General features: G+C 50.1%; 1 protein-coding gene across 2 annotated transcripts in view; it reads right to left on the bottom strand.

The window, feature by feature from the left end:
* Window positions 1-1,117: 1,117 nt before the first annotated feature.
* Window positions 1,118-26,047, bottom strand: part of asz1 (ankyrin repeat, SAM and basic leucine zipper domain containing 1) — a 26,095-nt gene continuing 1,165 nt past the window's right edge. The window contains exons 3-13 of one of the 2 annotated variants that reach the window (XM_056599517.1): window positions 24,506-24,628; window positions 22,005-22,116; window positions 19,062-19,173; window positions 18,581-18,715; window positions 12,213-12,319; window positions 11,493-11,565; window positions 9,195-9,251; window positions 8,617-8,726; window positions 6,300-6,405; window positions 4,880-4,993; window positions 1,118-1,629 (exon numbers count right to left, since the gene is read on the bottom strand). In XM_056599517.1, the coding sequence (XP_056455492.1) occupies window positions 1,486-1,629; window positions 4,880-4,993; window positions 6,300-6,405; window positions 8,617-8,726; window positions 9,195-9,251; window positions 11,493-11,565; window positions 12,213-12,319; window positions 18,581-18,715; window positions 19,062-19,173; window positions 22,005-22,116; window positions 24,506-24,628 (1,193 nt within the window). In that variant the 3' untranslated portion in view covers window positions 1,118-1,485. The remainder of the gene's footprint in view (window positions 1,630-4,879; window positions 4,994-6,299; window positions 6,406-8,616; window positions 8,727-9,194; window positions 9,252-11,492; window positions 11,566-12,212; window positions 12,320-18,580; window positions 18,716-19,061; window positions 19,174-22,004; window positions 22,117-24,505; window positions 24,629-26,047) is intronic. The other variant, XM_056599519.1, reaches the window with a different exon arrangement.

Here is a 26,047-nt window from a genome sequence, read left to right as displayed (position 1 = left end):
TCGCAGCCAGCCAGCCGATACCAGCCAGGCGTCGCAGCCCGTCATTACGTCGTATAATTATCATACCATCGTACTAAAACATACAAAAATGCTCAAATGAAGGAGGCCGATTGCGTCAGTAAGTTTGACTAAAAGAGCAGAAAAGTATCTGACCACAGAGAATCGAACAACCGCCTTCTTGATTACTAACCAGGCATCACTACCGCTTGTACCACTGTGACAATTTCTTCTACACTTTGCACTTATATTATCCTATATCACTCTATAACGAAGAACTTTGCATAACATACCTTATTAGGCTTAATGACATTTAACAAAACAAAAAGGCTATATATAATATATAAAATACATTTGAATACACCCCAAATTACAACTAGTGGCTATATCACTCTATAACGAAGAAGTTTGTGTATAATATACCTTATTAGGCTTACTGTCATATAACAAAACAAATAGGCTATATAATATCTATAATACATTATTTGAATCCGCCCCAAATTACAACTAATATATTTTATTGACACTGATGGACCAACGATTTCATAATTTTAAACTGTAGGCCTACTTTAATATAAAAATATAAAAATAATATTTGCAATAAAGAGCTGTAGGAAGCTTTCGCCAGAGAGCATGGCTTTCTGGTACTTCAACTGTCGCAAAAAAAACAGTTACGTTACCTTAACATGCAAATTAACTGATGAACGACCGCCCATAGATTTTCAGCGACCCAGCCAGCCAACGACCACAGCGGCTGAAAGCAGCCAGACGAGCGACCTACGTCGCGACCAATGCGACCTACGACGCGACCAATGCGACCTACGACGCGACCAATGCGACCTACGACCCGACCAATGCGACCTACGTCGCGACGCACGTCGTTGGCCACTCAGAGGTTTTTCTCATTTCCCATTATTGGGTTAATTGGAATTAATTTAATTATCAACTGACTATTGGTAACAGAGTTATTTTGCAATAGTAGCTTTATCAAAATATATAAATTAAAAATTTAAAACAGGTTTTAAAAAGTATTGAAGAAGGTGGATAGGAAGCAATCTATTGTAGTTAAGTTTTGAAGAAAATGCGTTGATAAATAGGCAAATAGTCACGCAGGCAAATGCAACTGTAAATGCGTTAACATTTATTTTAACATAACATAAAAACTCAGAAGCAACAACAAAATAACATCAATGAAATAATATAAACCTGTTAGGTATAATTCCTTGAACAGACATCCCAACATGTGCTCAGTCTAGGCTCCAACGCCCGCTGAACGGTGACCAGGGGTCCCCTCACCAGACCCGCTGTACGGTGACCAGGGGGTCCCCTCTCCAGACCCGCTGTACGGTGCCCAGGGGTCCCCCTCACCAGACCCGCTGGGCCTCTGTACGGTGCCCAGGGGTCCCCCTCACCAGACCCGCTGTACGGTGCCCAGGGGTTCCCCTCACCAGACCCGCTGGGCCTCTGTACGGTGCCCAGGGGGTCCCCTCACCAGACCCGCTGGGCCCGCTGGGAGAAACACACCAGGAGGAGCCCCAGAGTGCTGAGCGTCACCCCACTCACCAACCACCTCCTGCTGCTGCCAACGGGACGGGCTGAGGGGACCCTGACTGGGCCACCGGCCTGCTCCGTCTGAGGACACACACACACACACACACACACACACAATGAATGGATCACTTTTGTGAGCACTGATATCGCGGTACCGCTAATATTAATGGGTTTCAATTATAGTCACACAAACGCACACACCAAATGGAAAGGTACTCGTTTGTTTAATGCTGCCTGTTGGCCAGGTCTCTCTTTGAAAAGAGGTTTTAAAGTGTAAACAAGTTTCTGTACAAGGGGAAGTGACGAGGTATTGTTGCATCATTTGAGCGGGACAACTCCCCTGATTGGTTCAGAGACGTGGGCTTTATGATCCATATTGGAAATAATTATTGGACTCTTGAAATGCCACAATTAAATGAAATAATGGATGGCTTTAGACACGGGTGGATGTTGTATTTCTATACGTTCATCCCAAACTCGCGACAGTGCTTCCCTGGGAGCAGCGGACACTTCGGATCTCAACCTCGACGCTTCAATCTAATTATTTCAACTTCATTTCAGGTAGATTTGGTCCAAACCGTCCAGTGAAGCTTGCCCAGGCCGACGTCCCATTTGGCTATTGGACCCAGCAGGCTGATGGGTAAACAACGGTTAAACAACCCTAGCAACCCTTTAACCCTCGGTTAGACAACCCTAACAACCCTTTAACCCACGGTAGACCAACCTAACAACCCTTTAACCCTCGGTTAAACAACCCTAACAACCCTTGGTTAGACAACCCTAACAACGCTTTAACCCTCGGTTAGACAACCCTAACAACCCTTTAACCCTCGGTTAAACAACCCTAACAACGCTTTAACCCTCGGTTAGACAACCCTAACAACCCTTTAACCCTCGGTTAGACAACCCTAACAACCCTTTAACCCTCGGTTAGACAACCCTAACAACCCTTTAACCCTCGGTTAGACAACACTAACAACCCTTTAACCCTCGGTTAGACAACCCTAACAACCCTTTAACCCTCGGTTAGACAACACTAACAACCCTTTAACCCTCGGTTAGACAACCCTAACAACCCTTTAACCCTCGGTTAGACAACCCTAACAACCCTTTAACCCTCGGTTAGACAACCCTAACAACCCTTTAACCCTCGGTTAGACAACCCTAACAACCCTTTAACCCTCGGTTAGACAACACTAACAACCCTTTAACCCTCGGTTAAACAACCCTAACAACCCTTTAACCCTCGGTTAGACAACCCTAACAACCCTTTAACCCTCGGTTAGACAACCCTATCAACCCTTTAACCCTCGGTTAGACAACCCTAACAACCCTTTAACCCTCGGTTAGACAACCCTAACAACCCTTTAACCCTCGGTTAAACAACCCTAACAACCCTTTAACCCTCGGTTAAACAACCCTAACAACCCTTTAACCCTCGGTTAAACAACCCTAACAACCCTTTAACCCTCGGTAAGACAACCCTAACAACCCTTTAACCCTCGGTTAGACAACCCTAACAACCCTTTAACCCTCGGTTAAACGACCCTAACAACCCTTTAACCCTCGGTTAGACGACCCTAACAACCCTTTAACCCTCGGTTAGAAAACCCTAACAACCCTTAACCCTCGTTTAGACGACCTTAACAACCCTTTAACCCTCGGTTAAACGACCCTAACAACACTTTAACCCTCGGTTAAACAACCCTAACAACCCTTTAACCCTCGGTTAAACAACCCTAACAACCCTTTAACCCTCGGTTAGACAACCCTAACAACCCTTTAACCCTCGGTTAGACAACCCTAACAACCCTTTAACCCTCGGTTAAACAACCCTAACAACCCTTTAACCCTCGGTTAGACGACCCTAACAACCCTTTAACCCTCGGTTAGACGACCCTAACAACCCTTAACCCTCGGTTAGACGACCCTAACAACCCTTTAACCCTCGGTTAGACAACCCTAACAACCCTTTAACCCTCGGTTAAACAACCCTAACAACCCTTTAACCCTCGGTTAGACAACCCCAACAACCCTTTAACCCTCGGTTAGACAACCCTAACAACCCATAACCCTCGGTTAGACAACCCTAACAACCCTTTAACCCTCGGTTAGACAACCCTAACAACCCTTTAACCCTCGGTTAAACAACCCTAACAACCCTTAACCCTCGGTTAGACAACCCTAACAACCCTTTAACCCTCGGTTAAACAACCCTAACAACCCTTTAACCGAGGGTTAAAGGGTTTGAGCTCCCAGATTGAGCTCGTCTGAATCCTCTGAGCTCTGTAGCCGTTGGCGGGCTGCGTCCCCCAGATGGAAGTTCATGTGAGGGGCTCCCCCATGTGGGGGGGCCCCCCGTGTGTAATGTGAGGGGCTCCCCCATGTGGGGGGGGCCCCTGTGTGTAATGTGAGGGGCTCCCCCATGTGGGGGGGCCCCCTGTGTGTAATGTGAGGGGCTCCCCCATGTGGGGGGGCCCCCCGTGTGTAATGTGAGGGCTCCCCCATGTGGGGGGGGGGGGGCCCCCGTGTGTAATGTGAGGGGCTCCCCCATGTGGGGGGGCCCCCCCGTGTGTAATGTGAGGGGCTCCCCCATGTGGGGGGGCCCCCCCGTGTGTAATGTGAGGGGCTCCCCCATGTGCGGGGGCCCCCCGTGTGTAATGCGAGGGGTCCCCCATGTGCGGGGGCCCCCTGTGTGTAATGTGGGGGGCTCCCCCATGCGCTGGGCCCCCCCAGTGTTGTGTGTGGTGCTTTAGGGGCCCTCGGGACAGTCCCACGTCACAGCCCTGCTGGCCCTGAGCTCTGAAGAACCCCAGCTACCCACACCCTGGGGGTCAGGAAGGCGTCCCAGAGACAGCCCCGGCCTGTGGATGAGAGGGGGTCCCCAGGTGGTGAACGGAGCGTAGAGATATATGGGGAGCCGTAGGTTTAGTTAGTCCATCACTACCTCGGTGATGCCTGGGTATTAGTGATGGTATAAGGTTAGACGTTGTTTGTGTATAGTTGTACATTTAGTTAAGTATCAAGTCTGACATAAGAGAACCACCATAACAAACAAATCCATATATTAATGATAACAAATATTTTTATTTGACTCTTTTTTAGGATGTCCCTATTGTTAAGTAGCTGCTCTGCTGCCTCAGTTCACTTGTTACCCTGGTTGAGATACCTCTGCTTTCTTTACCTACGGGGGCATTTACCATGCAACATTTTGTGGCTCCCTGGCTCTTCCTGGTGCATATAAGCAACAACTGCACCACTTTCTGTTTGAATCACGTCAACGAAACAAACATCCGAACTTGAAATGAGCCGGTGATGTGCGTGTGCCGACCTTGGACAGCAGGTTGTAGAGACAGGACACCTCCCTCTGCAAGTCGCCAGCCTGGAGCAGAAGCTTCCTACACACCCCCTGAGCCTCCTTCTTAGGGTCTAGGGAGAACACCATCTAGACACACACACACACACACACACACACACACACACACACACACACACACACACACACACACACACACACACACACACACACACACACACACACACACACACACACACACACACACACACGTAGTACCCCTTAAATTGAGGAGTCTTGCTGTGATTACTTTGGGACACCTGAGGACTGTCTCATTATACTGAACACTGTTCATTTTTGTCTTTTGTATTTTTTATTGGATGTCAGTTACTACATTCAATGTAGATATGTCCCAGATATGTTCAAGATGTAATGTCCAAACTGAACTTAAATCAAAACAATAAAACCTGCATTGGGACCCCAGGATATGTGCGACTTGACGCAGTGAACTGAAGCAGCAGTCCCCTGCACGAGTCCCGGTGTGTCTGGGGGCGTACCTGCCCTGGAGAGGGGCCCGGTGGGTCTGGGGGTGTACCTGCCCTGGAGAGGGCCCCAGGGGGTCTGGGGGTGTATCTGCCCTGGAGAGGGACCCCGTGGGTCTGTACCTGCCCTGGAGAGGGGCCCCAGTGGGTCTGGGGGTGTACCTGCCCTGGAGAGGGGCCCTGTGGGTCTGGGGGTGTACCTGCCCTGGAGAGGGCCCCAGTGGGTCTGGGGGTGTACCTGCCCTGGAGAGGGACCCCGTGGGTCTGTACCTGCCCTGGAGAGGGGCCCCAGTGGGTCTGGGGGTGTACCTGCCCTGGAGAGGGGCCCCGTGGGTCTGGGGGCCCTGGAGAGGGGCCCCGGTGTGTCTGGGGGTGTTCCTGCCCTGGAGAGGAGCCCAAGTGTGTCTGGGGGCGTACCTGCCCTGGAGAGGGGCCCCGGTGTGTCTGGGGGTGTACCTGCCCTGGAGGGGGGCTCAGGGCCGTCGGAATCCAGACACACTCCTCTCTCTATAGAGCCATCATGTGGCCAATATGTCAACCGCGCCTTAAATAACAGTCTTCTAAATTTCCACAATGGATGGAACATTAAATTTGCTGTTCAGAAGTGAATCCTGCTGAGCTTCAACAGAGCAGGTTCAACACTGCATGCCCAGCCCAGGTCTGGTGTTGGTGTGATGCACATGCAGGAATACATCAACTAACTCTGACACGCGTTCAGTTCTGGGAAGTATTGGTAACAGCAAATCAATTAAAAAACAAGGAAAAGCTACTTGCTGAGAATATGAACACGTCTTCATTTATTACTTGGGGGTATGTCTTAGGTCCCCAACAGAAGGACAGACAGGCAGACAGACAGACAGGCAGGCAGACAGACAGACAGGCAGGCAGACAGACAGGCAGGCAGACAGGCATACCTCGGAGGCCCTCTTGGGGAAGCGCCGGCTGACTTCCTGGACGGTCTCCGTCAGGTAATGGCACTGCTGCTGCAGGCTGAGGAGGAAACTGAAGAACTCCTCACTGCTGTAACACACACACACACACACACACACACACACACACACACAGTAAATATCAGATTCATTTTGTTGCGTTAACCAAGAACTAGGGCTGGGTGATTGATCAAATTTTGATCACGATTTCGACTTTAGAGTCAACCGATCACAAAAGTAATATAATCGAGTTGAAACAATAACATTTATATTTATTTCATTAAATGTTTTATAGAAAGTACAGAACAGCTGGATACTTATCTGTACATTATTTTAGATTTGAACATTTTCTATTTGACCATTTTGTGTATTTTTTTCAAAGTTCTCAGTTACAAAGTGTTGTTTTGGAGAGACAAGCTGAATAAAAACATGTTTTTCAAACTCACAAATAATCGTTTGAATAATCGTGATTTCAATATTGTATATATACCAAAATTCATAATCGAGCAGCCCTACCAAGAACATTACAAAACAAGGTCCCACTGGACATGAAGGTACCATGCTGACCAACGCTTTGCCCTGGAACCCGTCCACACGTACGAGACAAGACAAGCTGGCCGACACACGGGCAGAGTGGGGCAGACTGACGGATGGCCCGGGTCCAACCTGCCGTTAACCCTTAAGAGACAGGCTAACAGGTGTCCGTCGCTGCCCGTCCGGCCCACACTAACCCAGACTGTCCTCCCTGCTCCCCACGCATCACCCCTAAACGATTAGCGCCGCACGTCTCCCCCGCCCCCGCCCTGAGTCCTGGGGGCCCGGCGGGGTATGATGGCTCTTATCTTAATGTGTCTCAGCCGGCCGCGGCCGCCCGCCCACACTCTGTCAGGGGGCCGTAAACACTGTCAGCGCTCTGCCTCGCCGCCCCCTCCCTCGCTCGCTGCTCGTTCAGCCAGCCGGCGGAGAGCCGGAGACATGGCAGCGCCCGGCCCCCGGGGCGGAGCGGGGACCCCGCGCGTTAGAGTGTGTGTGTGTGTGTGTGTGTGTGTGTGTGTTCTCAGGTTGTCTTTGTGCGTTTACATTATTGCAATCAGTTGATATTACTTTTTTCAAATATAAAACGACTTAATCATATCAATGTACCACAGCAGCCTTCTCTAGTACAGCTCATTGTGAATCAGGAACCGCTTTGAATTGAGAATCGATTTTTAATGAAAATCAAAATTAATCTCAGTGAGATACTAAAAGATTCACACTCCTATGAAAAGGCATGCAGGTTGGTTTGAGGATTGAGTCTGCAGTCTTCGGAGAGGTGGCATGCTCGTCATTACCCGACCAAAATAAATGGAACCTTAACTTCAATAAGATGTACTTCCTTTATGAATCCATACTTATTAAATGTGCGGTTCTTCAGCTCCGTATAGCATATGAAGCGAAGCTCGCTCAATGCGACAGCAAACAGCATTGCGAGCCAACACACACACACACACACACACACACACACACACACACACACACACACACACACACACACACACACACACACACACACACACACACACACACACACACACACACACACACACACACACACACACACACACGGTTCATGGGTTTCCTGTGTTTGGACCCTGCTGTTAGTCCTCTGTCCCCACGCACCTTACAAATCATTACGCTCCACTCAAACCCTGAGGGCCCTGGAGGAGCTCCACGCTGCCCCCGCGAGGGGAGGAGCTGGGGGGAGACCCCTGGCTGTGATGGACGGCCCCAGCAAGGGGAGGGAAGAGTGGAGGGATGGTCGAGGGAGGAATACACAGGGCGGTGTCTGGGTGGGGTGGGGGGACAGGGGTGTATGTGTGAAGACCACCCTTATATTTTACCACCACCTGCAGATCTGTTTCCATAAGGGGGGGACACACCAGAGCATGGTCTGTTGCTGGGGACATTATGTTCATCCTGATACATGTCAACAATTGTATTTTATACATCTCCTTAGAAATATATTATCCAGATCAACCATCCCTAACCAATCACCCACACCCAGGCCCCAAAATTGAATTTTACAATGTTGTCTTTTTACCTGCCAGAGTGGATAAATCCATCAGCCATGCCATTGATATAATGTGCAACCCTGAATCTCTTTACCTGCCTGATGGTGAAATCTCGTGGCCATGCCGTTGTTTTACTGTGTAACCCTGAATCTCTTTACCTGCCAGATGGCGATCAGTTCGGACCCTGCCTGCACTACATTACCCCTGATGTGTTGGTAGGGTGAAGGCTGCAGTCAGACCCTGGTACCTACCCGCTGTCCCCGGTGATCTCTGTGAAGTGTTCCATGTCCGCCCGGTCCAGGACCATGTCCTGTACTGCCTCCAGGACCTTCTTCTGGTCCTGTGGGTCTGTGATGCCAGCCTGACAGGAGAGAACAGGGTCACCCTCTGTTCACACACTCACTCACTTTCCCTTAGTTGGGGGTTTATAGTTACAGGCTGCCAATCGGAAATAGACAATCGCTTAATACAATACATTCTACTAGCCTAAATAAAAGCCAAGGGAATATTTATCATCAGTAATTGAAACCAGAAAACCGACCTACAACACTGATCCAGGCATTATCAAAACAATCAAGTGGATGAATGGTAAGCATTAAGTGACCAACGATAAATAGAAATAATGAAATACCCTTTCAACGGTGAAACCATTCCACTTCTACTGTACACATTCCTTCCTCGTATAAAACTATGCCCATGATGGTACTGCGTCTATCAGATGAACCCAGAGTGGATGGTGTTGCTCTAATGGAGCGTGACATCAGCAGCTGTGTAGACTCTTTCCGGGTCAGCACGGAGTGTGACGGGCTGACGAAGCCCCGACTGTTACCTTCTGCAGGTCCTCCCTGTCCATGGTCAACAAGCTGCTCCAGGTGACGTCGTTCTCCTGAGAGAGAGAGACAGAGAGACAGAGAGAGAGAGAGAGACAGAGACAGAGACACAGAGACACAGAGACAGAGACAGAGAGAGACAGAGAGAGACAGAGACAGAGACAGAGAGAGACAGAGAGAGACAGAGACAGAGACAGAGACAGAGAGACGGAGAGAGACGGAGAGAGACAGAGAGAGACAGAGACAGAGACAGAGAGAGAGACAGAGAGAGACAGAGAGAGAGTGTGAGAGAGACAGAGACAGAGAGAGACAGAGAGAGAGTGTGAGAGAGACAGAGACAGAGAGAGACAGAGACAGAGAGAGACAGAGACAGAGAGAGACAGAGACAGAGACAGAGACAGAGAGAGACAGAGACAGAGAGAGACAGAGACAGACAGAGACAGAGAGACAGAGAGAGACAGAGACAGAGACAGAGACAGAGAGAGACAGAGACAGAGAGAGAGACAGAGAGAGAGTGTGAGAGAGACAGAGACAGAGAGAGACAGAGACAGAGAGAGACAGAGAGAGAGACAGAGAGAGACAGAGACAGAGAGAGACAGAGACAGACAGAGAGACAGACAGAGAGAGACAGAGAGACAGACACAGACACAGAGACAGACAGACAGAGACAGAGACAGACACAGACAGACAGAGACAGAGACAGAGAGCTTTAGTATTTACCAAATCAAACCCACTCACTCGTGGTGCTGACCCCAGCACCCGAAGCAGATGTACCTGCATGTGGATCTGCTGCAGGGCCAAAACAATCTACCAGCAGCCTGCCGACCTACTCGCCATCAATCAAACGAGGCCCATAACTCAAACAAAAGAAGAGATACTGCAGTTTAATACACTGGGCCCAGTATGAAGAGGGGAAATATGTAAACCGTTCCCAGCACGCCCCGTTCCCACATGGACTCCGTGTCATAGTGGTGATTCTGCAGCTGTGCTGGATACCCCACAGTTTGTTAGGGATCACTGTTCATCACCCAGGTATCATCACACTGTATCCAGGGTACAGCCCCCCCGCTCACCGTGGCAGAGAACATCTACAGCACCCATCAAAAACCAACGAGACAAAACTAATGCAGAGCACTCCCTGTACTTAATGTTTCACTCAGTCCTTCTAAACAGAAGAGGCAACCTCAACTCTTGGTCTTTATTCACAGGTTGTAGCCATATGTTATGATGCTATGGAGAGATATTGGTAGCAGACTGCTTCCAAAAACTAGCTCTAACCGTTTGCATGGGGTCATTCCTTCTACAGAAGATTATTATGGGAGTGGTTTACTGAAATGTATTTGAAGACATACTTAACATTGACTTTATTGGCATCTGGTGAGGATTTGATCTTAATAACTAGAAAATGCATTTCCTGTAGTACAAAAAGATGTTGGAAATATTTTTAATAAAGCCACATAGATTAAGACATAAAGAAACGTTAAATGGCTTAAATCAAGTGAAGGGATTTGACCAAAAGTCCAAAAGTCTAAATGGAGTAAACAATGTAAACATGCAGACCATTTAAGAAAATGGTTGGAAACAAATAAAGTGACCGCTGAATGAAAAGCGCAAAGCATTGCTAAAAATGGTGTGTGCGTGTGCGTGCGTGCGGTAAGAGAATAGCGAGCCGGTGCGTGATAAAAAATAGCCTGATAGAGCGGAAAAGAGCGGAAAAAAAGACCCAATCTGGCAACACTGCCTGAACGTCCTCCAAAAGTATCCCAATCTGGCGGGGAAACCTGCCCAATCTGGCAACACTGCTGAACGTCCTCGCGCTCCAGCGTCAACGTAAATCAATGAGACCAACTGAAACCAAGCCGGTATGCATTTTTAGCAATGCTTTGTGCTTTTCATTAAGCTGTCACTTTATTTGTTTCCAACCATTTTCTTAAATGGTCTGCATGTCTACATTGTTTACTCCATTTAGACTTTCGTTCAAATCCCTTCACTTGATTTAAGCCATTCAACGTTTCTTTATGTCTTAATCCATGTGGCTTTATTAAAAATATTTTCAACCTCACTTTGTACTACAGCACTCACCGCATTTTCTGCAGGAAATGCATTTTCTAGTTTGTACCTTCAATCAGATAGCTAATCCATTGTGTTTTTGTCCAGGTGTTTAAAATGCATTGATGCATTACCCAGAAATCCTTTTTATACCCAATCCATTCTATTTCAATAATCAATGACCATTAGTGAATATTGATTGTATCTCGATAGGCCTGTGAATGGCCAGGTGCGTGTGCTGGACTCACGGTCATGACGTCCGCCAGGTAACCCAGCTTGAGGCCGTGCAGCAGCAGCTCCAGGTCCCCCAGCTTGGTGAGGCTGGGGACAGACGAGACACGATGACAGACAGACCTAACCACAGCCCCGCCCGCGGTTCACCTCGGCCAACACTGACGGTCTGCTGGAGGCTAATCACCAGCGTGGGAAGATGTTGGTGAGATGACCCAGAAGATACGGGAAGATATGGGTAGCATAACAGAAACTACAATGAGGACGATCAGTTTATCTCTGGGGTAAAAGCACAGATGTATCTCACCCTGTTAATTATGAGCACCTCGTTGATAAAGATGTATTAGGAATATAGGGACATTAAACACAAGATTTAAATAATGTGTGAAATACATGAATATGGTCACATGCAACCTTTTCCTATACATTTCAGAGCTCTTATCGCTTTAGGATTCAATGTTAGATGTTCTTAGAACAATAATTCATTGTTAGATAGGTGATTTTAAGTGCGTTACTGGACAAGGTGGAACTCCATACGTCTTCAACATGAATCAACCAGAGCCTCGGGTCCAAGCACAGAGGATGTTTATTGTTGTTTACGTCTGGTCAAGGCTCCAGACTACCTGCTCCCCGTGTGACCCCCCGACTGTCCATTAGAGGGCGACAGACACACACCCTGCCCGACGGCGCGGACGGATGTGTTCAGATAAAGGTTACAAGGGGAACAGACTGCTAACCGCTCTGGGGAATCGTCGGGGCCTCCTGCCGCGCCCCGGGGGGGCTTGGAGAGGCTGTCCCTCCTGGCGTTGTATCCTTGGCCCGAAGCGCTGAGGATGTGGGTCAACTGAGGGCAGAGCAGGCAAGTGTACACGAGTTATATGGGCGAGCCCATTAACACCAGGGCTCCGGTGCAACCCACCTGAAGCTCCACGGGCCACGTACATGTACCAGGGAATGCAATGCACGCCTTGATGCACGCCTTGATGCACGCCTTGATGCCAGTACAGACAGGCACTGTGTCTGATATACTCATCCTAAACTGAGTCTGCATATAAGCAGTGTTTGGTTATAATTCAAATCATTTTTACTTCACATTTGTTCACACCAGTTGACAACTCACTATGATATTAAGATACACGGTAGTTTAAATTAAACTGAATATCTCTCCTGGAATGGAGTAGAACAAGCACCCCGCATGCTGCACACAGTGGCGCCCCCATACATTGTTCATAGGGGTGGCCAGATGGCCCCCCTGAAAACCTTGGGCTGGCACACTCCAAAAACAAAAGCTGTCCCTGAAATCAGGAATTCATAAACACTGTTTCAGCATAAGGCTTGGTGACATCTACGTCAATATGAGAATAAAGGAAAGACATAATATTCTTTGATTTCTTATTTTATAGCTAGCCTTACTAATTATCTGATGTGCGAGACTAATACCGGTAAAGTTTGGGTTCCTTAACCATTCCAGTGTGATGCAACTGTAAATGGGTTGGGTGATTAATTGTTCTTCAAATAGGCTAGTTGCCATTATCCTCAAAAAGACAAATATGCAGCTTTAACTACATTGATTGTAAGGATCAAATCATTGAATGGGGTTCAATGGCCATGCAATTGTTATTTTCTTGAATTTGCACCATTATGAAAATTATTCATTATAATTTTAAATGAATAGTACCTAATGTAAAACATCAGGCAGAAGAATCTGCACACTAAGCATATAACCCGTGTGCCCAGGGGGAACCGTCCCCCTCCACCCCTTGGGGGCGCCACTGGCTGCACATACAAGGAAGACGGAGCTAGGACGCAACTCTGCACAGTAATTGTAATCTCATCCTACTGCAATCCCATCCTGGTCCGCACTCCTGAAAGACACGCTTTCAAAAGAGACAGCCCCTGGATCAATCGCCCGAGGTTCAGGCGCTGGGAGAGCAGTGCGTGTCAGGTACCCCTGTGTGGTCCAGGTGGTAGGGCAGTGTGTGGTCCAGGTGTTAGGGCAGTGTGTGGGTCAGGTGTTGGGGCAGTGTGTGGTCCAGGTGGTAGGGCAGTGTGTGGTTCAGGTGTTGGGGCAGTGTGTGGTCCAGGTGGTAGGGCAGTGTGTGGGTCAGGTGGTAGGGCAGTGTGTGGTAGGGCAGTGTGTGGTTCAGGTGGTAGGGCAGTGTGTGGGTCAGGTGGTAGGGCAGTGTGTGGGTCAGGTGGTAGGGCAGTGTGTGGTAGGGCAGTGTGTGGGTCAGGTGGTAGGGCAGTGTGTGGTTCAGGTGTTGGGGCAGTGTGTGGTTCAGGTGGTAGGGCAGTGTGTGGGTCAGGTGGTAGGGCAGTGTGTGGTAGGGCAGTGTGTGGTCCAGGTGGTAGGGCAGTGTGTGGTAGGGCAGTGTGTGGGTCAGGTGGTAGGGCAGTGTGTGGTTCAGGTGGTAGGGCAGTGTGTGGTAGGGCAGTGTGTGGTAGGGCAGTGTGTGGTAGGGCAGTGTGTGGGTCAGGTGGTAGGGTAGTGTGTGGGTCAGGTGGTAGGGCAGTGTGTGGTAGGGCAGTGTGTGGTTCAGGTGGTAGGGCAGTGTGTGGGTCAGGTGGTAGGGCAGTGTGTGGTAGGGCAGTGTGTGGTTCAGGTGGTAGGGCAGTGTGTGGTTCAGGTGGTAGGGCAGTGTGTGGTTCAGGTGGTAGGGCAGTGTGTGGTCCAGGTGGTAGGGCAGTGTGTGGTAGGGCAGTGTGTGGGTCAGGTGGTAGGGTAGTGTGTGGGTCAGGTGGTAGGGCAGTGTGTGGGTCAGGTGGTAGGGCAGTGTGTGGTAGGGCAGTGTGTGGGTCAGGTGGTAGGGCAGTGTGTGGGTCAGGTGGTAGGGCAGTGTGTGGGTCAGGTGGTAGGGCAGTGTGTGGGTCAGGTGGTAGGGCAGTGTGTGGTAGGGCAGTGTGTGGTAGGGCAGTGTGTGGTTCAGGTGGTAGGGCAGTGTGTGGTTCAGGTGGTAGGGCAGTGTGTGGTCCAGGTGTTGGGGCAGTGTGTGGTTCAGGTGTTGGGGCAGTGTGTGGTTCAGGTGGTAGGGCAGTGTGTGGTTCAGGTGGTAGGGCAGTGTGTGGGTCAGGTGGTAGGGCAGTGTGTGGGTCAGGTGGTAGGGCAGTGTGTGGTTCAGGTGGTAGGGCAGTGTGTGGTTCAGGTGGTAGGGCAGTGTGTGGGTCAGGTGGTAGGGCAGTGTGTGGGTCAGGTGGTAGGGCAGTGTGTGGGTCAGGTGGTAGGGCAGTGTGTGGGTCAGGTGGTAGGGCAGTGTGTGGGTCAGGTGGTAGGGCAGTGTGTGGGTCAGGTGGTAGGGCAGTGTGTGGGTCAGGTGGTAGGGCAGTGTGTGGGTCAGGTGGTAGGGCAGTGTGTGGGTCAGGTGGTAGGGCAGTGTGTGGGTCAGGTGGTAGGGCAGTGTGTGGGTCAGGTGGTAGGGCAGTGTGTGGGTCAGGTGGTAGGGCAGTGTGTGGTAGGGCAGTGTGTGGTTCAGGTGGTAGGGCAGTGTGTGGGTCAGGTGGTAGGGCAGTGTGTGGTTCAGGTGGTAGGGCAGTGTGTGGGTCAGGTGGTAGGGCAGTGTGTGGGTCAGGTGGTAGGGCAGTGTGTGGTAGGGCAGTGTGTGGTAGGGCAGTGTGTGGTAGGGCAGTGTGTGGGTCAGGTGGTAGGGCAGTGTGTGGGTCAGGTGGTAGGGCAGTGTGTGGGTCAGGTGGTAGGGCAGTGTGTGGGTCAGGTGGTAGGGCAGTGTGTGGTAGGGCAGTGTGTGGTAGGGCAGTGTGTGGTTCAGGTGGTAGGGCAGTGTGTGGTTCAGGTGTTGGGGCAGTGTGTGGTTCAGGTGGTAGGGCAGTGTGTGGGTCAGGTGGTAGGGCAGTGTGTGGGTCAGGTGGTAGGGCAGTGTGTGGTTCAGGTGGTAGGGCAGTGTGTGGGTCAGGTGGTAGGGCAGTGTGTGGGTCAGGTGGTAGGGCAGTGTGTGGTTCAGGTGGTAGGGCAGTGTGTGGGTCAGGTGGTAGGGCAGTGTGTGGGTCAGGTGGTAGGGCAGTGTGTGGGTCAGGTGGTAGGGCAGTGTGTGGTTCAGGTGGTAGGGCAGTGTGTGGGTCAGGTGGTAGGGCAGTGTGTGGGTCAGGTGGTAGGGCAGTGTGTGGTTCAGGTGGTAGGGCAGTGTGTGGGTCAGGTGGTAGGGCAGTGTGTGGGTCAGGTGGTAGGGCAGTGTGTGGGTCAGGTGGTAGGGCAGTGTGTGGTAGGGCAGTGTGTGGTTCAGGTGGTAGGGCAGTGTGTGGGTCAGGTGGTAGGGCAGTGTGTGGTTCAGGTGGTAGGGCAGTGTGTGGTCCAGGTGGTAGGGCAGTGTGTGGTCCAGGTGGTAGGGCAGTGTGTGGTTCAGGTGGTAGGGCAGTGTGTGGTCCAGGTGGTAGGGCAGTGTGTGGTCCAGGTGGTAGGGCAGTGTGTGGGTCAGGTGGTAGGGCAGTGTGTGGTTCAGGTGGTAGGGCAGTGTGTGGGTCAGGTGGTAGGGCAGTGTGTGGGTCAGGTGGTAGGGCAGTGTGTGGTAGGGCAGTGTGTGGGTCAGGTGGTAGGGCAGTGTGTGGTAGGGCAGTGTGTGGTTCAGGTGGTAGGGCAGTGTGTGGGTCAGGTGGTAGGGCAGTGTGTGGTAGGGCAGTGTGTGGTCCAGGTGGTAGGGCAGTGTGTGGTTCAGGTGGTAGGGCAGTGTGTGGTAGGGCAGTGTGTGGTTCAGGTGGTAGGGCAGTGTGTGGTTCAGGTGGTAGGGCAGTGTGTGGTAGGGCAGTGTGTGGGTCAGGTGGTAGGGCAGTGTGTGGTAGGGCAGTGTGTGGTTCAGGTGGTAGGGCAGTGTGTGGTTCAGGTGGTAGGGCAGTGTGTGGGTCAGGTGGTAGGGCAGTGTGTGGTTCAGGTGGTAGGGCAGTGTGTGGTAGGGCAGTGTGTGGGTCAGGTGGTAGGGCAGTGTGTGGTAGGGTAGTGTGTGGTCCAGGTGGTAGGGCAGTGTGTGGTCCAGGTGGTAGGGCAGTGTGTGGTTCAGGTGGTAGGGCAGTGTGTGGTTCAGGTGGTAGGGCAGTGTGTGGTAGGGCAGTGTGTGGGTCAGGTGGTAGGGCAGTGTGTGGTAGGGCAGTGTGTGGTTCAGGTGGTAGGGCAGTGTGTGGTTCAGGTGGTAGGGCAGTGTGTGGGTCAGGTGGTAGGGCAGTGTGTGGTTCAGGTGGTAGGGCAGTGTGTGGGTCAGGTGGTAGGGCAGTGTGTGGGTCAGGTGGTAGGGTAGTGTGTGGTTCAGGTGGTAGGGCAGTGTGTGGGTCAGGTGGTAGGGCAGTGTGTGGGTCAGGTGGTAGGGCAGTGTGTGGTAGGGCAGTGTGTGGGTCAGGTGGTAGGGCAGTGTGTGGTAGGGCAGTGTGTGGGTCAGGTGGTAGGGCAGTGTGTGGTAGGGCAGTGTGTGGTTCAGGTGGTAGGGCAGTGTGTGGGTCAGGTGGTAGGGCAGTGTGTGGTAGGGCAGTGTGTGGGTCAGGTGGTAGGGCAGTGTGTGGTTCAGGTGGTAGGGCAGTGTGTGGTTCAGGTGGTAGGGCAGTGTGTGGGTCAGGTGGTAGGGCAGTGTGTGGGTCAGGTGGTAGGGCAGTGTGTGGTTCAGGTGGTAGGGCAGTGTGTGGTTCAGGTGGTAGGGCAGTGTGTGGGTCAGGTGGTAGGGCAGTGTGTGGTAGGGCAGTGTGTGGGTCAGGTGGTAGGGCAGTGTGTGGGTCAGGTGGTAGGGCAGTGTGTGGTTCAGGTGGTAGGGCAGTGTGTGGTTCAGGTGGTAGGGCAGTGTGTGGTTCAGGTGGTAGGGCAGTGTGTGGGTCAGGTGGTAGGGCAGTGTGTGGTTCAGGTGGTAGGGCAGTGTGTGGTTCAGGTGGTAGGGTAGTGTGTGGGTCAGGTGGTAGGGCAGTGTGTGGTTCAGGTGGTAGGGTAGTGTGTGGGTCAGGTGGTAGGGCAGTGTGTGGTTCAGGTGGTAGGGTAGTGTGTGGGTCAGGTGGTAGGGCAGTGTGTGGTTCAGGTGGTAGGGTAGTGTGTGGGTCAGGTGGTAGGGCAGTGTGTGGTTCAGGTGGTAGGGTAGTGTGTGGGTCAGGTGGTAGGGCAGTGTGTGGTTCAGGTGGTAGGGTAGTGTGTGGTTCAGGTGGTAGGGCAGTGTGTGGTTCAGGTGGTAGGGCAGTGTGTGGGTCAGGTGGTAGGGCAGTGTGTGGTTCAGGTGGTAGGGCAGTGTGTGGGTCAGGTGGTAGGGCAGTGTGTGGGTCAGGTGGTAGGGCAGTGTGTGGTTCAGGTGGTAGGGCAGTGTGTGGTTCAGGTGGTAGGGTAGTGTGTGGTTCAGGTGGTAGGGCAGTGTGTGGTTCAGGTGGTAGGGCAGTGTGTGGGTCAGGTGGTAGGGCAGTGTGTGGTAGGGCAGTGTGTGGGTCAGGTGGTAGGGCAGTGTGTGGTTCAGGTGGTAGGGCAGTGTGTGGTAGGGCAGTGTGTGGGTCAGGTGGTAGGGCAGTGTGTGGTTCAGGTGGTAGGGCAGTGTGTGGGTCAGGTGGTAGGGCAGTGTGTGGGTCAGGTGGTAGGGCAGTGTGTGGGTCAGGTGGTAGGGCAGTGTGTGGGTCAGGTGGTAGGGCAGTGTGTGGTAGGGCAGTGTGTGGTAGGGCAGTGTGTGGTAGGGCAGTGTGTGGTCCAGGTGGTAGGGCAGTGTGTGGTAGGGCAGTGTGTGGTAGGGCAGTGTGTGGTAGGGCAGTGTGTGGTAGGGCAGTGTGTGGTAGGGCAGTGTGTGGTCCAGGTGGTAGGGCAGTGTGTGGTAGGGCAGTGTGTGGTAGGGCAGTGTGTGGTAGGGCAGTGTGTGGTAGGGCAGTGTGTGGTCCAGGTGGTAGGGCAGTGTGTGGTTCAGGTGGTAGGGCAGTGTGTGGTTCAGGTGGGAGGGCAGTGTGTGGGTCAGGTGGTAGGGCAGTGTGTGTGTCAGGTACCCCTGTGTGGGTCAGGTGGTAGGGCAGTGTGTGGTAGGGCAGTGTGTGGGTCAGGTGGTAGGGCAGTGTGTGGTTCAGGTGGTAGGGCAGTGTGTGGTCCAGGTGGTAGGGCAGTGTGTGGTTCAGGTGGTAGGGCAGTGTGTGGGTCAGGTGGTAGGGCAGTGTGTGGGTCAGGTACCCGTGTGTGTTTGTAGGCCACAGCGATGTCAGCAGGGCTCTCGCCGTCGTTAGTCCGGATGGTCTTGTCTGCTCCCAGCTGGAGCAGCTTCAGCGCCCCCTCGACTCGTCCGTACTGCGTAGCCAGGGCCAGGGCCTGAGGAGACCGCACAGGGGAGGAGGAAACCCTGCATGTCATTCTCATCCAATCACTGATGACGTGAAGGTAAACAAATAGAAAACGACTAAGAAATAACTGCACAAGCAACGCTCTCTAGTACTACTGTGATGGGAGTACTATAGCATCGCAAGCGATTTAGTGTGTGTGTGTGTGTGTGTGTGTGTGTGTGTGTGTGTGTGTGTGTGTGTGTGTGTGTGTGTGTGTGTGTGTGTGTGTGTGTGTGTGTGTGTGTGTGTGTGTGTGTGTGTGTGTGTGTGTGTGTGTGTGTGTGTGTGTGTGTGTGTGTGTGTGTGTGTGTGTGTGTGTGTGTGTGTGTCCCCACAGTGTAACCGTTGACGTCCTGGGCGTCGACATGGGCTCCATGTGACACCAGCAGGTTGATGACCTTGCTGAGGCCGTCCCTGGCTGCAAGCATCAGACATGACATCTCAGACCTAGAGAGAGATATTGGTCCTGTCATCTCCATAGCTCCTTTCAATACAAATGACACTATTTTAACATAATGTTAGAAAGGACAGGCTGAAATGAATAAAAGACACAAAAGGACAGCAGGAGGAGAGCATTGCATATCGAAATAGAACGTAATGGATAAGAAAGAACATTAGAAGAAGGGTCAAAAATGTCTAGCGAGCAGAGAGAACGAACAAAAAACCATGAGGACAAAAACGACGTAAAGCAGATGTCGATATAAATAATAGATGCAAGGCTATAAAGAGCCCCTTGGGGTCAGCATGCATCTAGTTATGTGCTGAACTAATTACTGAATTTTAGAAGATTGTACATCTATGGTATACTTTAACACCATATTGGCACCATGGGATAAACACTGATATTTCTGCACCATGAGGACCAATAAAAAGACCAGTATATACATATAGATGGAAAATCAAAGATCACCAATAGACGCAGTAAATGATGCAAGTGTATAACCAGAGCAATAGAGACGGTTGGGCCTACCTCACCATCAAGGCCAAACATTAAGACAGAGATTCATCACCCTGGACCCCACCTACTACCCAACAGTAGTGGTCAGCTGTGAAGGAAGGCCATCGTCTGCAGCGGTTGCTTTCTATCTAGTTTCATGGTCTGGCACATTACATGACAGGTTCACTAGAGGGCAACAAGGAGTTATTTAAGGCATTTAATTTGAATAGAAAAAGTGACTAAATAAAGGAGAATGACAGGATCCTGTAGAGTCTCGTGTTGCTGAGACACAGAAAGTAGTCGCTCTTTAATTTGCAAAGGGCAACTTAAGATACAGCACGCGAACAGACAGGGGTGTAAGTGGTCAGTTAAACTTTTATGTATTTATTGAATACACTTGTTTGTGCAATACACTCAGGTATCAACGCATTAAACTAAAATAACTGAACTTAGATAAAGATTCTTTATAACACAGCGTAAACTAATAAACCATACCGGCGCTTTGGCTTACTATTCACAAAAAAATCAACAGGACTTTGGGGCATTTGAGCACACTGGCAGTAGCAGTAAGGTCACTGGGGGCCGGGTGGAGGTCGAGTCAAGGAGACGATGTCGTGGGCAACTATGGGAACCATCATTCATGAAAGAATAGAATGCAAGTGAAGCTTGTAGCAAATATTGCGGCGATCGACCCCAGTAAAGGTAAAGGGTTTCAGAGCCTGGCCATTCTATCAGAGATAAACCAGCTCCAGGGAATCGGCAGTCTTTGTGAATCGTTTGGCTGTGTTGACTTAAGACCTACAAAGTTACACTTTAAACCTGGCTCCACGTACAATGATCTCTCTCGCTGAAGGCCGCTATGAGAAGTCAGAGTCAGTGAGCTGACTCCGTTTAGTAAATCACCAGAGTCATTTATCACCTGTGATCGAGGTACTGTGGGAGTCCACCAGCCAGCCACAAGGGTGGGAAAGATGTGGGCCAATTCATCAACCTCACCTGACAAGTTCCCAGAAATGTAATGGCTGTGTGTTTGGTCAGATTCAGAGAACTGTTCACACACACTAATCAGGGTACAGGTCAGCAACAGTGCAATTGACGCATCTACAATCATGCTGCGTCATGCAATTTCCGAGGAATCCAAGGCATGGTTTAGTGATTAACTCAGTGAGAGCTTTAACACTTCCTTCTTCTTCTTCCGTCTCCAGGAATGGTCGTTTGCCCGTGTCTCTAACATAGCAGTAGATAAGGACCACACCAGAATAAACACCGCATGGTGACGTGCGGCCCTGCCGTTGTGCCCTCACGCTAGTAAAGCCTGTGATGGTGCGATTTCAGAATCTTCTTCAAAGACAAGGTTGTTGTAACGGACAAAGCCAATGGCCCTGTTCTCAATGTAGCCCAGCTAGGAACAGGCAAAGCCTTCCACAGACAACACGGAGAGCCTCAAAGCAGGAGGTGGCCCAAGTGGAGGGTGAGGTGAACAAAGAGAACGGTGGAGTGAGGGAACCGATGTGGCCAGCAGAACATCTGGCTCACACTGGCCTGCAGCACGGACGACGTGTGTTTACAGTCAGGCGGAGGGACCCACAGCTGCTGCTAATTGATGCTTTGATATTCAGACGTAAGTAGGGATGGAGAGAGGCAGGAGGAAGAGGAAGGTTTTTTTTTCGGCTGAACGAGAGCCAGCCGCCACGCCACTCGCTTCTCCTCTTCTTCCTCCTCTGCCCTCCATTCTCACCTGGTCCCCCGTCTCCGTCACCCACACCCTCTCTCGTTACCATTCTCCAAATGTTATGTCTGCAGACAACATTTTCCATTTCCGGAGGTCTCAGTGAGTGTGTTTGAGTTCGGTCCCTTCGTGACGCAAACAACCGTCCACTGGCAATGTTCTTTTGATGGATGCCAGCAGTCAATGGTTTGACATTACTGCACATTTTTGCAGTAAAGCAAAAGAAATGTAATCCTGTAATTATACTGGTACGAACAACAGAACATCGAATGGTCCCACAATACCCAAACTGTTTGGGACACGCCAACGTGTCCGACAGCATCCAAGCACCTATTCCTGGGGTACCGAGGCCTGCCACTCCGTCTGCGGCCTGCTTCCACTGCTGTCGGTTGGTCTGACACCAGCGTGCACGCACACGCCATAACAGGACATTCCAAGTCTCACACACACAAATATACACGCAGGAAGTACTGCTGTGATGTGCGCCCACATGGCCACCAAACATAATGGGAAGCAGCCGCCCAGATACAGCCCCCGCCTCCCCCCCCCAGCCCCAACAGGCCGGAGGAGGGGGGAGAGCGAGGGCTGGGGGGGTCGGGGTGGGTCCCTCACCTGTCGCCCGTGTTGGGGTCAGCGGATCTCGACAGCAGGAGCTCCACGCAGTGCGCGACGGCGTCCTCCCCGGCAGAAGCCGTGCAGCCGGCCATCAGCACCGTGAAGTGGCCTGCCAACAGGGGGTCAGAGGTCAGAGGTCAGAGGGGGGGTTAGGGGAGGGAGGACAGGGCGGTGGGTCCTCAGGCCAGGGGCTCCGTCTGCTCACAGAGGCCTGGTGGAGGCGTGTGGTCGGCTTGGCGTTGGAGAGAGGACAGTTTGTATCTTATAGTAGAAGCTGCTTGTTGACATGGTGTGGCCCTCGTCTGGGTAAGCAGCGGTCCAGATCAACACCACGGATTTAGATTTACTTTTAGTTTGAACTACTGATCTAGTTTTTTTTAAGTTTGGTACCTTAAAGACAGTAGTACACTACTAAACGACATTTTGTTTTGTTTATTAAAAAAGATAGATTAAAAGTAATTTTAACATCTAAACTATAAACGGAATCCCCCAAGGCAATGTTAAAAAATGGAAATTATAAAAGAAAGTTCTCCAAGTTCATCTTGTTTGAACGCCTCACCAACTCATCTTGATGACTCACTCTACCTTAGCATAGAGGCAAACAGAAGAAACGCTGATTGCTTTGCTCCGACGTTATAATTTGGATGAGATATAATTTGGATGAGAAAGCAAGTTTATTTAACTAGATATTTAGAACACAAAAACATTTTCTTTCAACGTAACCTCTGCAGGCTTCCGATTATCAATGAGGCTACACGACAGGTTAACACAAACCAAGTCCATTACATTGTGTAGTCTTGCGTCATGTTGGAAGTAAATAAATAAACCAAAACAACAAGGGTTGGATGGTTGAGAGGAAGTCTTATCCGGGATCAGGAAGTGTTTGTAATGTTTAGTGAGGGCTGCTAAATCGCAGTCTGATAACAGCTATAGAAGATGGCTATCCCCTTAATTCCGGATTTGCCATGCCTATGACCTAATCCTGCGACACACATGCGCACAAACACAAAGGTTTTTCATGTGCACGTTCTGTGAACCAAAGCTGGTTGCTTGGATGTGCAGAAGGAGAATACTTAACCAGTTGACGACATTAGACATTAGCCTTATATGAATCACAGCTATTATTTCCAATAAACCATTTGGCCTGCCTGGTAGAACATCACCAGAAGGCCTCATTCAACCATGTTTTACCCAACTTGTTATTTTACTAGATACACCGAACTGTAACCAAATGCTACAAGCTAAAATATATATTTACATAATGGCAATCTTCTGTCCTGGTGATGTAAGAATTCAGAGGCATTTTCCCAACTTTTCAACTGAGGCCATGATTTCTGAACTTTTGACACACACACACACACACACACACACACACACACACACACACACACACACACACACACACACACACACACACACACACACACACACACACACACACACACACACACACACACACACACACACACACACACACACACACACCTCTTGGCGTCAGTGCTAACCAGGGGCAGATGCAGCGCCGCTGCGTGTTGCGGGGGAGATGAAGAGAAGGTGAGGGGAGGATTCCTTGAGCTGCGCCACGGAGATCCAGACGCAATGAGCAACAGACCTCTGAGATCAGGCCTCTACACGCCCTCCCACGCCCGTGGAGTGCCAGCCGCTGGGGGCACTATAGGCTCCAGTGATGCTGGGGGCACTATAGGCTCCAGTGATGCTGGGGGCACTATAGGCTCCAGTGATGCTGGGGGCACTATAGGCTCCAGTGATACTGGGGTCTTACTGGGCGTTGCTTTACCTTACCCCGGGTTAACCAGTGGGATCCAGGTCGACTTTAAAGGAGTTGCAACAGGTCAACATCTTAGTCAACGATGCAGCCTTGCAAACACAGAGTAGGCTATTGTAGACCATCGGATGGTGATGCTTTCTAGTGGAGGCTTTTCTTGGGTAAACCAAATGAGTCATTGTATTTTTAGGGTTATATCGTTGCTCACTGAGCGAGTACCCCTGAACTACGGATGTTGGTCCCCAGGTGGTCCTTATCCTTTGAGACAGACATCAGTATCATTCATATGATAGGATGAATCATGTTGGATAAGGCTATGGCTCTCAAGACCACTGTGGTTATTTACAACCATACACACAGACATGCCCATCAGTATAAGGACTGTAGCTGCTAGTGGTTGATCCTGGTGTTGGGCAAACATTTAAACATATGTAGCTGTTGATTTTGCCGACAGTAAGCACAAACACATCACACAACAGGTGGGGTGTAAAAATGATTTGGACTTTTAATGGCTTCCGAACATAAAGATTGAATTATGTTGTTTATTTCCACGTCGAACAGTTTGGGTAAGAACAGTATTCTCACACTCACCTTTCTTCAAAATGTTCTCATGAATGCATGTCTAATTATTCTTTTTTTAAATACGACACTGTACAATAAGTTCAGTGATTGCACGTGTCCATCATAAACAGACGGCAGGGAGGGCAGCTACCTTTGCTGAAGTTGGCGGAGGCGCCTCTGTTGAGTAGCAGCTTGGCCATGGCGTGGTCGGCCAGGTTGACCGCACACATCAGGGGCGTCCAATCAAAGGCCAGTCTGGTCTCCACGTCCACACCTGGCAACAGCAAAGAGAGTATCTGTTGGAGGCCGTACTGGCTCAACTGTGGCCTCTTGGAGGACCTGCCTTACGTTCGGACAGCGCACATTAAAAACCGGCAACTGCCCAACCTTTTCCAAACAGTAAATCGGTGTAGGAACACAATTGTTGCTTGAATATTGGATTTATTCGGGCCAAGTGTACACCTTGAAATAGTTAACAGTTGCCAGACAATTGTACATGTCATGAAATGTTAACAGTGTCCGTATGCTCTTCTTTTGCAGAGCATTCATCTTTTTGTTCAAATGTATTTGTGAATTTCTTTGCAGCCAGTTCGTTGAAAATTTATTTGACTTGCTTAGTGGCTGAAGTAGAAATATAATACCCAGATGGGACTGCTTTAAATTGCAGATGAGAACTGTTTTTGCAATTACAATAATGAAAAATAATTGATTCAGTTATTTTATACCATCGTATGAGACAATTATGTTGAAATGCACCAAGGCCCTAGCCAGGCATCGCAAGGCCAAAGGACCAAGACCAAAGGAATCTGGACACAAATGGACCGACCACCAATCAGAGCACCAACACGTGTGACACATCAGCCGCAGCCATCTTGGTTGTTTATGAAGATGCCTTAACGACACTCCCGTAGGGCGTATCTTTGTATCAAACCTGCCTTACATGTTAACTAAATTGTTGTCATAACCACGACCCGAGTCAGGTCGTCTGGAAAGCTGTCTGAGGGGGGCCAGAAGCATATGTGAGAGCAAATAAAAACAGCAGCTCACAGATTCCTCTGTTTCCCAAGCTGAGAGAGCACTACTGGAATCAGTGTCACACGAAAATCAATCTGCCGACCAACATCAGCACTGTGCACGCGCACATCGGCACTGTGCACGCGCACATCAACATAGTGCATCTTCCCATTATAATAGCTGACCGAAATAAGTAACTTCATCATTCCAGTTATCAGTGACTATGTATGAAAGGATTTAGGTTGTCAGCTTAGACCAAAGGCTAATTGTTGACGTTATTTATGTTGAGATATAAAACAACAATGATTTTTGCTCAACAGGTTATTGATGAGCCATTGGCCTCCATCATATTCTAAATTTGTTATAAGCATCTCAAGCATGAGCTGATGCGGGTAAACACAGAGTTGAGGCTTGTGGATCATTAGTGGGAACTATTAGAGAAATCGACCTTTGGAATACAATGCATGTCAATGGCTCGCCAACTCCCCAATTTCCCCGACAATTGTTTTTATATCCCGATAAACTTTTGGTCTGAGAAAACCGGCCAAATTCTTTAACCAGGGACTGATGTTTGAAGTATATTTTAATACATTTTGTTTTGTTAATTTTTTTTTGTAGTTTAGTAGTTGCAGTTTGGTGGGTTTCCGTGACAACTTGGTGAAGGAACGGTTCACCCACT

Source organism: Gadus chalcogrammus, chromosome 9 (assembly GCF_026213295.1).
Source record: "Gadus chalcogrammus isolate NIFS_2021 chromosome 9, NIFS_Gcha_1.0, whole genome shotgun sequence".
Taxonomy (NCBI): Eukaryota; Metazoa; Chordata; class Actinopteri; order Gadiformes; family Gadidae; genus Gadus; species Gadus chalcogrammus.
This window is presented reverse-complemented; position numbering and strand designations above follow the sequence as displayed.